Below are 12,284 nucleotides of genomic sequence, written 5' to 3'. Positions count from 1 at the left end.
AAGAGGAAAGATGGATGGAAGGGATAGAGGGATGGACAAAGGGAGGGAGGAGGGGAGAAAAGGAGAAAGGAAGATGTCTGAGAGAAGGGATAACTGAGAGGATGGAAGAATTGGTGGGTTAAAAGATAAATAAATGGACTGTTGTATAAGTGCATGGGCAAATTTGGTCTAACCACTGAGCTTGCATCTTGACATTAAGGCCCCTTGTGAGGCCCCATAAGAGATTTTGTTGTTAGGAGGCATAGGATACAAGGTCACTATCTGACCTCAACTCCTATTCCTGTAGGGAATGCTTGTTTAAATTTCTTCTTCCAACCCAAAGGGGTATGAAAATTTTAGAAAGCCAATACCATGGATGCAGGTCCAAAAAGAGGCAAAGTACTCAGCGTTCTTCCTCTCATTGACACCTTGGCCCCACTCAGAAGAAGAACCTGAGTTTGGGGCAAGCTCCCTTTGTCAGTGAAGAGAAAAGTTTGGCTCAAGACCCATGAAGGCTGAAAGAGGCACTGGAGGCAAAGATACATACTTGTAGGAGACTCATCTGGACCACGTTCATTATAGCCTGGAAATAAAAAAAGTCACATATAAGGAGAGACGACAGAACAATCTCAGATATCCCATGCTTTAGTCTACGTGGGGCTCCTGCTCAGATGCCTTTCCTTCTGTATACCAGGCGAGCATCTACTCATCTTCTAAGATGAGACTCAAATGTTATATCCACTATAAAGGCATTCCTGATCTCTTCATTAGGAATGACCTTTTCTTATCCACCTATCCAGCATGCCCCCAAGAAGAGACTCTCACCACATTTATATTCAAACATTTATCACCCCACATATTTATCTATTCCACCATCTTCCACCTACCTTTCCTCCAATCTACCCTTTCATCCAATGAATATTTATTAAGGACTTACAATGTTCCAAGTTCTATTACATTTGGGGACTATACATTGAACAAAAAGGTCATTGTGCCAGTGTAGCTTACATTAGAAAAGGATGCATATGCAGCCTATCTGTGTCCCTGATGCCAGGCAAAAATGCCTGGTGTATAGTAGATGCTTGGTAAATGCTGAGTTTGTAAAAAAAAAAAATGAAGCATGTAAATTGTGCAGTTTTCAAGGGGGAGAAATCCTAAATTGGTCCCTGTGATGGCCAAGGCAAAGGGAACAGATGGAACAGATGTGAACTTAAGACATCAAGACCTAGACTGGCTACAAACCTATTCTGGGTGTGGGCAGGTGCCTTCCTTCCTCTGTACCTCAATCTCCCTCTTTGATAAAATGGAAGTCATAAAAAATGGGAGTGTTTCCATGACCACTTGATGGGCCAATGGTGATAAGAAAGTGCGAGTTGTCAAGTACCATTTCTAGATTGTAGATGGAAAAAAGGGAAGCTGAGTTTTTTCAATAAACCTACCATGGCCATGCTGTCTCTCAGAACCCAGATGAGGGTCACCTTCTTAAACACTGTCTCTTCCTGGAATCTAAGCTGATGGCCAGTGTGTCCAAAGCTCAGACCCGCTAGATGTTCAGAGTGCTTGCCTTCCTTTTTTTACATCTCACCTACAGCCAGGAGAGAAGACTATCCCTGGACAAGGGTGAGAAGAAAGCAAGCAGGGGAGAGAGATGTGGGATTTTCTTTCCCCAAGTATCCCCTAGAATGGTATTAGATGTTGACAACTGGGGATTATGTCCTGGCTCTGTCGCTCTCAAGCTACATCCACTTGGGCAAATCAACCTTTCTAAGTCTCAGTTAATTCAGGTTTAAAATGGGTTTAATCAAGGATTAGCTTTCAGGGTTGCTGGAAGGGAAGGGAGTCTGTGTGGAATAGAGATTTACACCTGAGTATCTCAAGTTTTCCCCTAGAGAACTGGCAAATGGAAACCATTCTGGAGTTAGAGGGTAGCCCCAGTGAGGTAGGCTGAGAATCGCTCACCATTGAGGTAGAGGCTGTCCTTATCCAGAGAGTAGGGGCCCAGCCGGGTGATGCCATGGGTCTGCCAGCTCAGCTCATGGAACACCTGCTTGGCAGGCAGACTTGGGTCACTGGGTGCCTGGCGGTAGGTGCAGAGGAAGTCTACCCCTGTCTTGGCGCCATTCTTTACAGACCTGGAGAAGAGGTTGACCTTTGAGAAATGCAGTCCACTTGAAACCTCTCCACCTGTGGTCACTGCACACCTCAGATCCTGTGTTTCAGCCTCATTGAACATTTTGCTGTTTTTCTTCCTGGCCATACTCCCTCACCCCGGATCTTCGCACTTGCTGTGACCTCTGTCTGGAAGTCTCTCCTTTTCTTTCTTTACTTGGGCAATTTCCTGATCCTCTTTCAGGTCTGAGCTAATAGACACCTCTCCCTCATCCAAGTACTCTCTCAAGTGGGTCAGAGACCCATCAGAGCCTTAGTCACCCACTATGTGAGCATATATTATTTGTCACTATTTCCTCTAGACAGTGACTTCCATGGGGTCAGGAAATGGGATAGTCTGGTTCACTTTGTTGTGTTGAACATCTAGCACTTAGCACATTCCCTGCTCCATGAAAAAAATCCAATGAATTAATAAACAAAATGCAATATACACATACAATGGAATATTATTCAGCCTTAAAAAGTAAGAAAATTCTGACACATGTTAGAACATGGGCAAAACTTGAAGACCTATAGTAAGCAAAATAAGTGTCACAAAAAGACAGATATTGTATTATCTTACTCATATGAAGTACTCAGAGTGGTCAAGTTCATAGAGACAGGAAGTAGAATGGTAAAGAGCTAAGATGGTAAAGAGCAATGGGGAGTTGTTGTTTAGTGAGTATAGAGTTTCAGTTGTGCAGTTCTGAAGATTGATTCCACAGCAACGTGAATATACTAAGAACAAATTGCTGTAATACTACCAAGTTGTGCAGTTCTGAAGATTGATTCCACAGCAACGTAATGACTAAGAACAAATTGCTGTAATACTACCAAACTGTATACTTAAAAATGGTTCAGATGTTAAGTTTGTGTTATGTGTATTTCACCACGATTTTTAAAATATCAACTTCCTTCAAAACTCTACATGGTGTAGACTCTGATGATATCTCTCATCTCATCTCCTCCCTCTCTGTCCCTCGTTCTCTCTCTGCTCCAGCCACACTGGCCTCCTTGCTGTTCATTGAACGTGACAAACACATTTCTACCACAGGACCTTTGTACATGCTGTCCCCTCTGCCTGGAGCAAATTTTATGGCCAAATCTTTCTTGCCAATTGGAACACAGCTCAGAAGCCACCTCCATAGAGAGGCTACCCTGTCCCCCTGGATAGAGCTCCTTTCCCATCACTCTCTACTTATGAATGCTTTACACCACCTTATCACATTTGGAAGCACTTTAATTAAATATTTATTCTCCTGCTTATTGTCTGTTCTTTCCACTAGATGAGGGCAAGGAAAGTGCCAGTCTTGTCACTGTAGTGCCTGCCACCAGCCTCAGAGGAATTGTACCATCATCAGTGTCAGTTAAATATAAATACAAATTGAGAAGTGCTTCATAAATACCAACAGAATGCAAACTGACCTAGAGACATGAGAATAATTACCCAGTGGGTACAGAGTTTCTGCTTGGAGTGATGAAAAGTTGTGGAACTTGTTAGTGGTGTTGGTTGCACAACATTGTTCATGTAATTGATGCCGCTGAGTTGTACACTTAAAATGGTTAAAATAAATAAGTTCACGTCAGTATGTATTTTATCGCAATTTTAAAAATAATGTAATATTTTTTTAAATAAATGCAGAAAATGACTAAGAACAAATTGCTGAAAAAAGACAGCCAGAAGTCCATGTCTTTTGGCGATGGGTCATGGTGGGGGATGTTCTCACCTTAGCGAGGTGACCTTGCAACCTGCATATCGGGAACCAAGGCTGCTCCTCCGGAACAACAGACTGATCTGGAAAGAAAGGAGAGAGCTAGTGGTAGTCAGAGGCAGGCAACAATACATAGGATGTGTCACAAAGGGATGGGAGGGCTAAGCGGGCCTCTCACCAGATGCCGCATGAGGGTGTCTGTGATGTTGAACTTGACGGAGCCCAGACGGCCCATGTCCGCTGAGTAGCGCAGGTTGTCGATGGTGAAATTAAGTGTAAATGGCTCCTCATTAACTTCCACAGCTATAGTATGTGCAAAGAGAGTCAAGGCTCACAGAGAGGTCAGGGGCTCAAAGTCTACCTCAGAGTGGGGCTTCGGAGGGCCCATGTCTTCCTCCTAATAAGCCTGAGTGTCACTTGTTAATGGAGACAACCCCAGCAGTAAGTAACAGAAAACTTAATAATTTGAGGACATTGAGATGGGCCATTTCTACCCAGATGCAGGAGTCAGGGCTCTGTGAAAACATTGGTGGATTTGTACGTTCCCAAAAAGAAAGGCTCCAACTTGCCACACTAATGGAGGAATTGAAAACGCAGATATCAGTTCCCCATCTCTATCTTTGTTTCTGCTCTCTATCTCTGTCTCTCTGTGCCTCAGTTTCTCTCTCTCTCTCTTCTTTTCAATAAATAGAGAGGGAGAGAGATATCTTTTTATGTCTAAACAATGTACCAGAGTTAGAAAGATATAGATCTATATCCAAATGTATATCTATATCTGTTAGGATTGCTGGCTTTTTGAATCACTGCATGGAAGACTGGCATACATAGTTGTAAGGACAGGAAGATCTATTTATCTGTCTATCTATCTACCTATATCTATCTATCTATCATCTATCATCTATCTATCTATCCTCTTCTACCTTTACAACCAAGTATGCTAATCTTCCATGCATTGGTTTAAGAAAGGTTAAAAAAATTCTAGCAGCTATCATCAACCTCTCTGCACCTCAATTTACTCATCTGTAAGATGAGATAATAATGATTCCTACTTCAAAGATTGTTATGAGGTTTAAACAAGTTAATTTTCGTAACATGCTTAAACACAGTGCTAGGCAGAGAGTAAACTCTATGTGAGGATTCATTACATAAAATTAATAAGCAAATACTTTCTTACTATGGGTGGAGCTTTTTACATGTATAAATATAAGCTGGGCACTAGAATTATCCACATTAAATAAAAGAGGAAATCGAAGTACGGAAATGATCATCTGCCCAGAGTCACATGACTGGAGGAAGGGAGACTCTGGTCTCGACCCTAGTTCTTGTTCATAACCTCTCCCGTTATGCTCTTGCTCAAACTCATGCTTCTGGTGCAGTGCTCAATAGTTTGGATGGCCTGTGTGTACCCCAAGAGAAGTAGAATAAATGAACATATGCAGGTGAGACCAGCAGCACCACGGTTTGACTCTAAAATATGTAAGTGATGCAGGGGCTAAATGTTTGTTTAAGACAAAATTCTGAGGAAAAAAAGCTTACCTCCCCACTTCCCTCCCTTCCTCTATTCTGTTCACTACTCCTTCCAAATTTCTTTCTGTCCAACTTTCCTTATTTCTTTCTTTCCATCTATCTATGCATTCTTCCTTCCTCCTTCCTTCCTTGTCATCTTTACTTTCGTCTTTCCATCTTTTCTTCTTCCTCCTTCCATTACTTTTTTCTATCATTTATTTATCCATCCATCAATTCATCTATTCATCATTCATTTATGCATCATTCCTTCCTATCTCATTGCTTCCTTTCCTTGTTTCTTCCTATTCATACCTCCTTCTGTGTATCATTCTGTCCATCCTTTCTTCTGTCCCCCTTTCTTTCATCTATATTTCTTTGCATCCTCTCTCTATACTTCCCTTTCTTCCATCTATCCATCCATCTTTCATTCCTCTCATCCCTCTTTTCATCCTTTTATCTATTTTATACATTTTTCTTCCCTCTATCCTCTTTTTTTATGCATCTTTTCTTCTTTCCACTTATTCATCCATCTTCTCTCTCTCCCTTCTTTTATTCATCACTTCTTCCTTTCTTTTATCCATCCATTTTGTGTTCCATTCATGTACAATGAATTGTTCCTATAATGCTCCAGAACTATTCCAAGGACAGGATAGTGACAAACAAAATACCATCAATGGAGCTGACTTTAACTTATATTTCTAATATCATTTGAGAAAATAGTGTTGTTATTGAACCTCAGGAGCCCAGAACACTGCCATGGATAGAAAAAGTGAAAGAAGACACTTTGGTGTAAAAGACCAGTGATGGACATAAGAACCATTTGAGAAAACACACCCTTAATTCAAGGGCAATTAATTCTTGAAAAACCTACATAGTTTCTATTGCAGTGCTTCAGATGCAAAGGAAATTTGGACCATAAACTCAAACATAATTGGTGTGCACCAAAAATAAATATGACTTTTGGAATAGATTAACTCATGATAGAGAGTTAGGGCATAAGTTATAGAATAGATTAACTCATGATAGAGAGTTAGGGCATAAGTTTTAGAGCTACAGTAAATCTGAGTTCTATTATTTATTTGCTGTGTAGGTTGGAAGCCCTCTCTTAGCCTGAGTTTTCTGATCTGTAAAATGGAGCTGAGTCCCATGGTTGTAGTGAGAATTAAAGAACAGAGTGCATGTATTTTGAGATGAACTGTATCCTCCAAAAAATTCAAATATTATAATCCTAATAACTATTGCCTCAGTAAATGACTATATTTGAAGATAGGGCCTTTAAAGAGATAATTAAGTTAAAACTGATAGAGGTGGGGGGTTCCTCTAATCTGACCGATGTCCTTATAAGAAAAAATTAAAACACATGGAGAGATGCCAGGAGTGTGTGTGCAGAGGGATGACCATGTGAAAAGACAGCAAGAGAGAAGCCATTTGCAAACCAAGAAGAGAAGCCTCAGAGGAAACTAACCCTGCCTGCACCTTGATATTGGACTTCCAGCCTCTAGGACTGTGAGAAAATAATTTTATTATTTGAGCCACCCAGTCTATGGATTTTTGTTAAAGCAGCCTGATCTGACTAATACAATATGTAACTTAGATGGTGCCTGGAAGGTAGTCAGTTGAAGTAAATGTTCACTGAAAATTTAAAAAAAAAAAAAAAAAGCATAATATTGATGTTGAAAAACTCCCAGAATAATAAGCAGAGATTTTTTAAAAGGATTAAAAAAACTAAAATGAAAACCACGTGATGGTCAGAATGAGGTGAAAAAACATATCTGTGTCTAAGATTTTCTCACCCTTGGCTGGAACTCTCCTCCAGAACCCCAGGAAAAAGAGAAGGGATGATTTAGGGGACATTCCAGGTGTTACCTGCACCAAGGACAGAAGATTAAGGAGAACAACTGCTCTCCAATACTATAGTGGAGACAAGACCCAGGAATTTGGGAGTAAGAATACTCACTGGTGGTAGTCAAGACTGTGGCTCCATAGGTGTAACCTGCAGTGAGAAGGTGAAAGAAACTGAACAAGAGTTGGGGTGAACGGAAAGGATTAAGGGAAAGGGAGGATTTAGAGATTTTTGAGAGAAAGGTAGAGAGAATAGGCAGTGGAGAAATGTTCAAGGAGGGGGCAACTAGGCAATGAGACTGAACCCAGTGATTACTTAATCATAAGGAAAATTGAACACAAACCGGAAGGAGAAAAAGATGGATCGAACTCCCTTTAGAGAAACAGAGGCAACACAAAACCCTTACTGGGAGAAAGGTCACAGCTTTAGCTAAGCCCCTCACCATCGATGTGAAGGCTGTCCCTATCCAGGGTGAAAGAACCCAGCTGGGTGATACCATGAGTCTCATGGCTCAGCTCCCAGTAGAGCCGCTCTCTGTCCAGCCTTGGGCCCGTGAGGTCAGAGTGGAAGGTGCAGATAATGTCCACTCCAGTGGCTGCTCCATGATTCTCAAGCCTGGGGAAGAAAGAACACTAGGATGTGGAATACTGAAGAGGGTCCTTCTGGGTGTGGAAAGCAAGAAAGTGGAAGTGAGGAGGCTTAGAGAATGCTGAAAGGGTAACTCCGAGGCCTTGGGGGGGCAGCTCCCCCAAATGTCTCTTATCCAAGACCCCATCACAATTAGAGACAGAAAACACTTTAATTAGAATTTTCAGACAGGATGCAGTTCTTCTAATAGGAGAGGCTGCATTTAAAATAAAATAGTGTCTGAATAACATAAACTATAAACGTGATGACCCTTTTCTAAGCCTTGAGCATTCATACCACCTCTGGACATAAAGAAGGCATGAAGGATCATGGTGGGTGCTGGAAGCTAGTGGTGCTAGGAACATGCCCAAGAATTGAGTTCTGCTAGCATGAGGGTCTATTTGACCTGATGAATCACTATCTGAAAGTCTCACCTAAGCGAGGCCAATCTGCAGCCAGAGTAGAGGAGGCCAACACTGGTCTTACTGAGCAAGAGCTGGAGCTAAAGGGAAAAAAGTGGAGGTGAGCAGAAGGCCTGAGGGGCTGCATGGAAAGGCATGAAGTGGGGCTGACGGTGGTCATCAAGGGGTTCTCACCCAGTGCTGTAAGATCCTCTCAGTGGAGTTGAACTTCAAGGAAGCTGGATACCCCATGTCCTCTGTGTAGTGCATGTTCGTGATAGTGAAGTTTAGGGTGAAGGACTCCAGAGTGAGGTCAGCAGCTGCTGTTTGGGGGAAGAGAAAGATGTCTAGTTGGGACAAAGGGCACCTGGTACTTTAACTGTGTAGCACCAGCAGTCAACTAAGTATAGCCAGGATCTGCAGCGGTTGAAAAGGAGAACATTATGAAATCCCTAAGACTTAAGGAACTTTTATTCATTAATTCAGCAAGAATTTATTGAACACCTAATGTGTAAGAAGCTCTGTGCTGGGCTCTGCAGGTCCAGAGATGAATATGGCATAGTCTCCTAATCTTGTGGCTAGGAAAGTAAAAAGAGCATTATGATGAAGGGAAGCCAAGAGGATGTGCCATTCTAGGAGGGGCACCCAACAAATGACTGAGAAAAACTTCCCTGAGGAAGCATCATTTCAGGTGCGACCAAAAGTCTGAGTAAGAGTTAGGCGACAGGAGCTGAGCAAGTGGGAAGAGCACTCAAGTAGAAAGAAAAGCCTGGGTAAAGGCCTGGCAGAAGGACAGAGCAGTTGCATTCAAGGAACTTGAAGTCTTTTCATAACAGCCATGTGGAAGTATAGACATAAGACTGGAAGGATCCTCTCTGAGCCCAAGAAAGGGAGGCAGTGACTATATGGCACAGGGGTTTGGGTGTGAATTTTAAAGTAGGTTGTCATCCAAAGATGGTCAACAAGACAGGAATAATGTGTACAGAGGTACATTGGGAGAGACACTACAGCTGCAGTGTAAAAGACTGTAGCAGGCCAGAGTGGAGGCTACTGTAGTTGTCCTAGAAAAAAAAAAAAAAAAGAAGAAATATATATATGAATGGAGGTGGGAGGTGAGTGAGAGAGTCTAGGTTGGTCCCTGCCTTTGGTGATAAGGAGGAAGAGCAAGTTTGGGAAAAGGTGACAACTTCCAGGTCAGAGACCAAGGGTTGAGTTATGTCCAGGAGGTGGGTGGACCAAGGGTCAGGAACTGCTGTGTGATGTAAAATGAACTCAGAATTTGGATTCGGAGCAGCTGGACCCTGAGCAGGTAGATGGTTCCTAAAACCTACAGAAATGAATAAGTTCCTTCAGGGAAGGTGAGTGACTAATGAGAGAAATGATCTGATATAAATGATTTTGTAGAAATAATTTTTATGCTAGTAGGAGCCCTCCTACCTGTGGGCCTGGTAGAGAGGGATGGAGCCAGAGAAGGGAAGTATGTGGAGGTCACAGGAACTGAGGGGAAAAAAAAACAGGAATGAAATCCAAAGTGTACTGTAACTGTGAGAAAATGACAGTAATGGTGGTTCTAGTTATAAAAAAAAAATGTGCACCTTATTTAAGCACCATTATCCTGGAGTCAGGGCGCCATCATCAGTTATGTGGGGAGTGGAAAAGAGGGGTAGCTCCTTTCACTTCCAATTTAGTTCACATTTCTATGCATGTCCTCTGGACTTTTTCCCACCCAGATTGGGGTGGGGGGGAGGTAACAGGAGGAAAGGGTCAGCTGGCTGAGCAACTCTTATTTTTAGGGAGAGGGTGATGGTTACAGGTATACAAGAGTCTGAAATACTCACTGTTGGGGGAGGTGACTGAGGCCAGCTGGGTGTAATCTGTAGAAGGAGAGATGGTGAGAAAGGGGGAGGGATAGATCTTCAATGAAGAGGCAACTCAGCCGTTTGAGAGACGGTGCCTGGACCATCACAGCTGAAATTCATTAAAAGGAAGACCGAGTACTCACCTGGAAAGAACAAAATTCATCCTCCCATCCCCAGAGAGGCAAAAGTCTTGCTCAAAGCATTCCAAAATGTGAGGCCTCAATGAGAGTTTGAACTCAGGCCAGAAGCCTGCTGCAGCAGAGCTCGCTCAGTGGGGAGGAGGGAACCTACCCTCCACATACAGCCCCTTACCACTGATGTACACACTAGCATCACAGAAGCTGGGATGGACACCCCAAGTGCTTGGGTTGAGAACCTCATGATTCTGGAGGTTCCAAGAAGGAGGTACCTCCTTCTGGACTCTACGGAGTATTGGTCATCATTTCCCCAAGGCTGGAAGTGAGGTGGGGGTGGCAAGTGGAGGCACCAAACTCCTGGCATCTTCTATTCCTAAAAGCTAGGACTTACATGACTGTACAGATTCCTCAAGTCTCAGAATACTCACCACTGGGGGTGGTGGTCTGGGTCTGGTGGGTGTAACCTGCACAGGTAAAGCAGATAGATTGAGAAAGGGGAGGAATGAGGGACATGGAGCAATAGAGAAGGAGAATGTGGGACCTGCTGAGATGCAAAAAAAAAAAAAAAAATGGCAGTCCCTCACCATTGATGTAGAAACTGTCCTGATCCAGGGTGTAGGGGCCCAGCTGGGTGACACCATGGGTCAGCTGGCTCAGCTCCCAGTATAGCCACTTCCTGTCCAGCCCTGGGCCCACAGGGTCAAGTTGGTGTGTGCAGACAAAGTCCACTCCAGTGGCTGTCCCATCCTTCTTGGGCCTGGGGAGGGTGGGTGAAGGGGATGACAACAAATAAAGTGGATTCTTAAGGAATGGTTCTGAGACCCCTGGGGCCAGGACAGGAGGGGGCCAGAGGAAATGAGGAGGCTGGGATAGAAGTGAGAAGCCAAAATTAGATGCTCTGAGAACACCAACTTCGGGCCATGCTGGGACTGTGAGCAGAGTCAATGGGTGAGAGAATTATTATTAAATAGCAAGGCAGAAACCTGCATCCTCATGGCATGAGGACAGGAGAGCTCATACCCGAAACATGTAAAGAGCTGGAATTTGGGATTAAAGCAGGTGAGAAAGGCATGTTTGTCTTAAGAGAAATCTTGAGGACAGAAGAAAAACCTAAAGAAAATGCCCTCACTGGTACAAGGGAAGGGAGAAGGAAATTCAGAGAAAGATGACCAAGCTAGGGGCCCAATCCTGCCCAGGAGCTCTGCAGAATCCAGGGACAGTTAGTAGTTACAATCAGAAGAGGCACTGGTCCTGGAGCCAACACTCCCTGAATTCCAGCTCTGCCGGGAACATGAACAGGGAGGGCAAGAAGGAAGCAAAACAAATTCCTCAGGTCTAGGAAGACCTGAGTTTGTCCTGGTCAGCTATCCCAAGGTCTCACCTGAGGAAGGTCAGTCTGCAGTCTGAGTAGAGAGCACCCACACTGGTATTCCTGAACAAGGGCCTGAGCTGTGGGTGAAGACAAGTAAGTAGATGAGCTGAGAGGCAGGGGCAAGATGGTCATCGATGGTTGGGACAAGAGCGATGTGGGACAAGAGTGATGTGGACAAAAGCACTGGTGGGCAGGGCAGTAGCGGGAAGAGTGGTCATCAGAGGGCAAGAGAGAAATTGGGTAGGTGGGGCTGGCTTCAATGAAAATACGGTGAAATGTGCAGGTCTGGCATCATGGGCAGGGCTCTCACCAGGTGCTGCAGGAACTTCTCAGTGGTGTTAAATTTCAAAGAGCCTGGAGGCCACATATCTTCCATGTAGTGCAGGTTAGTGATGGTGAAGTTGAGGGTAAAAGGCAACAGGGGTGGTCTTGTGGCTGCAGCAAGGGAGGGAGAGGCCACAATGAGTGAAGCCTGGAATGGATATAGGGGGCAAGGCCTGGAGAGCAGTGACCATCTCACTGGAGACCACAGTGATGGCTGAGGGTCCTGTGGCCTAATTCCAGAGTGACCAGTGTAGTTATTAGACCATCATATGCAGCAGGTGAAAGAGGGAACAATTTGGAAGTTATAAATCTTTGAAGGAGAAAATTTACAACCTAACCTGTTATTTACTGTAATTCAGTTGTTAACTTACTTTCC

At 43.6% G+C, this 12,284-nt stretch overlaps 1 protein-coding gene across 1 annotated transcript in view; it reads right to left on the bottom strand.

Annotated features, from left to right (window-relative positions):
* Positions 1 to 12,284, bottom strand: part of LOC105301928 (mucin-16) — a 142,897-nt gene that overhangs the window by 12,419 nt on the left and 118,194 nt on the right. Inside the window, exons 32-45 of the mRNA XM_023520274.1 lie at positions 11,895 to 12,056; positions 11,594 to 11,661; positions 10,797 to 10,969; positions 10,641 to 10,676; positions 10,055 to 10,090; positions 9,654 to 9,713; positions 8,412 to 8,539; positions 8,250 to 8,317; positions 7,631 to 7,803; positions 7,303 to 7,338; positions 4,018 to 4,142; positions 3,855 to 3,922; positions 1,939 to 2,111; positions 527 to 562 (exon numbers count right to left, since the gene is read on the bottom strand). Of these exons, the coding sequence (XP_023376042.1) occupies positions 527 to 562; positions 1,939 to 2,111; positions 3,855 to 3,922; positions 4,018 to 4,142; positions 7,303 to 7,338; positions 7,631 to 7,803; positions 8,250 to 8,317; positions 8,412 to 8,539; positions 9,654 to 9,713; positions 10,055 to 10,090; positions 10,641 to 10,676; positions 10,797 to 10,969; positions 11,594 to 11,661; positions 11,895 to 12,056 (1,342 nt within the window). The remainder of the gene's footprint in view (positions 1 to 526; positions 563 to 1,938; positions 2,112 to 3,854; positions 3,923 to 4,017; positions 4,143 to 7,302; positions 7,339 to 7,630; positions 7,804 to 8,249; positions 8,318 to 8,411; positions 8,540 to 9,653; positions 9,714 to 10,054; positions 10,091 to 10,640; positions 10,677 to 10,796; positions 10,970 to 11,593; positions 11,662 to 11,894; positions 12,057 to 12,284) is intronic.

The sequence above is a fragment of the Pteropus vampyrus genome, unplaced genomic scaffold (genome assembly GCF_000151845.1).
Source record: "Pteropus vampyrus isolate Shadow unplaced genomic scaffold, Pvam_2.0 Scaffold255, whole genome shotgun sequence".
Classification (NCBI taxonomy): domain Eukaryota; kingdom Metazoa; phylum Chordata; class Mammalia; order Chiroptera; family Pteropodidae; genus Pteropus; species Pteropus vampyrus.
Note: the sequence above shows the minus strand (reverse complement) of the source record. Positions and strands in the feature narration are given on the sequence as shown.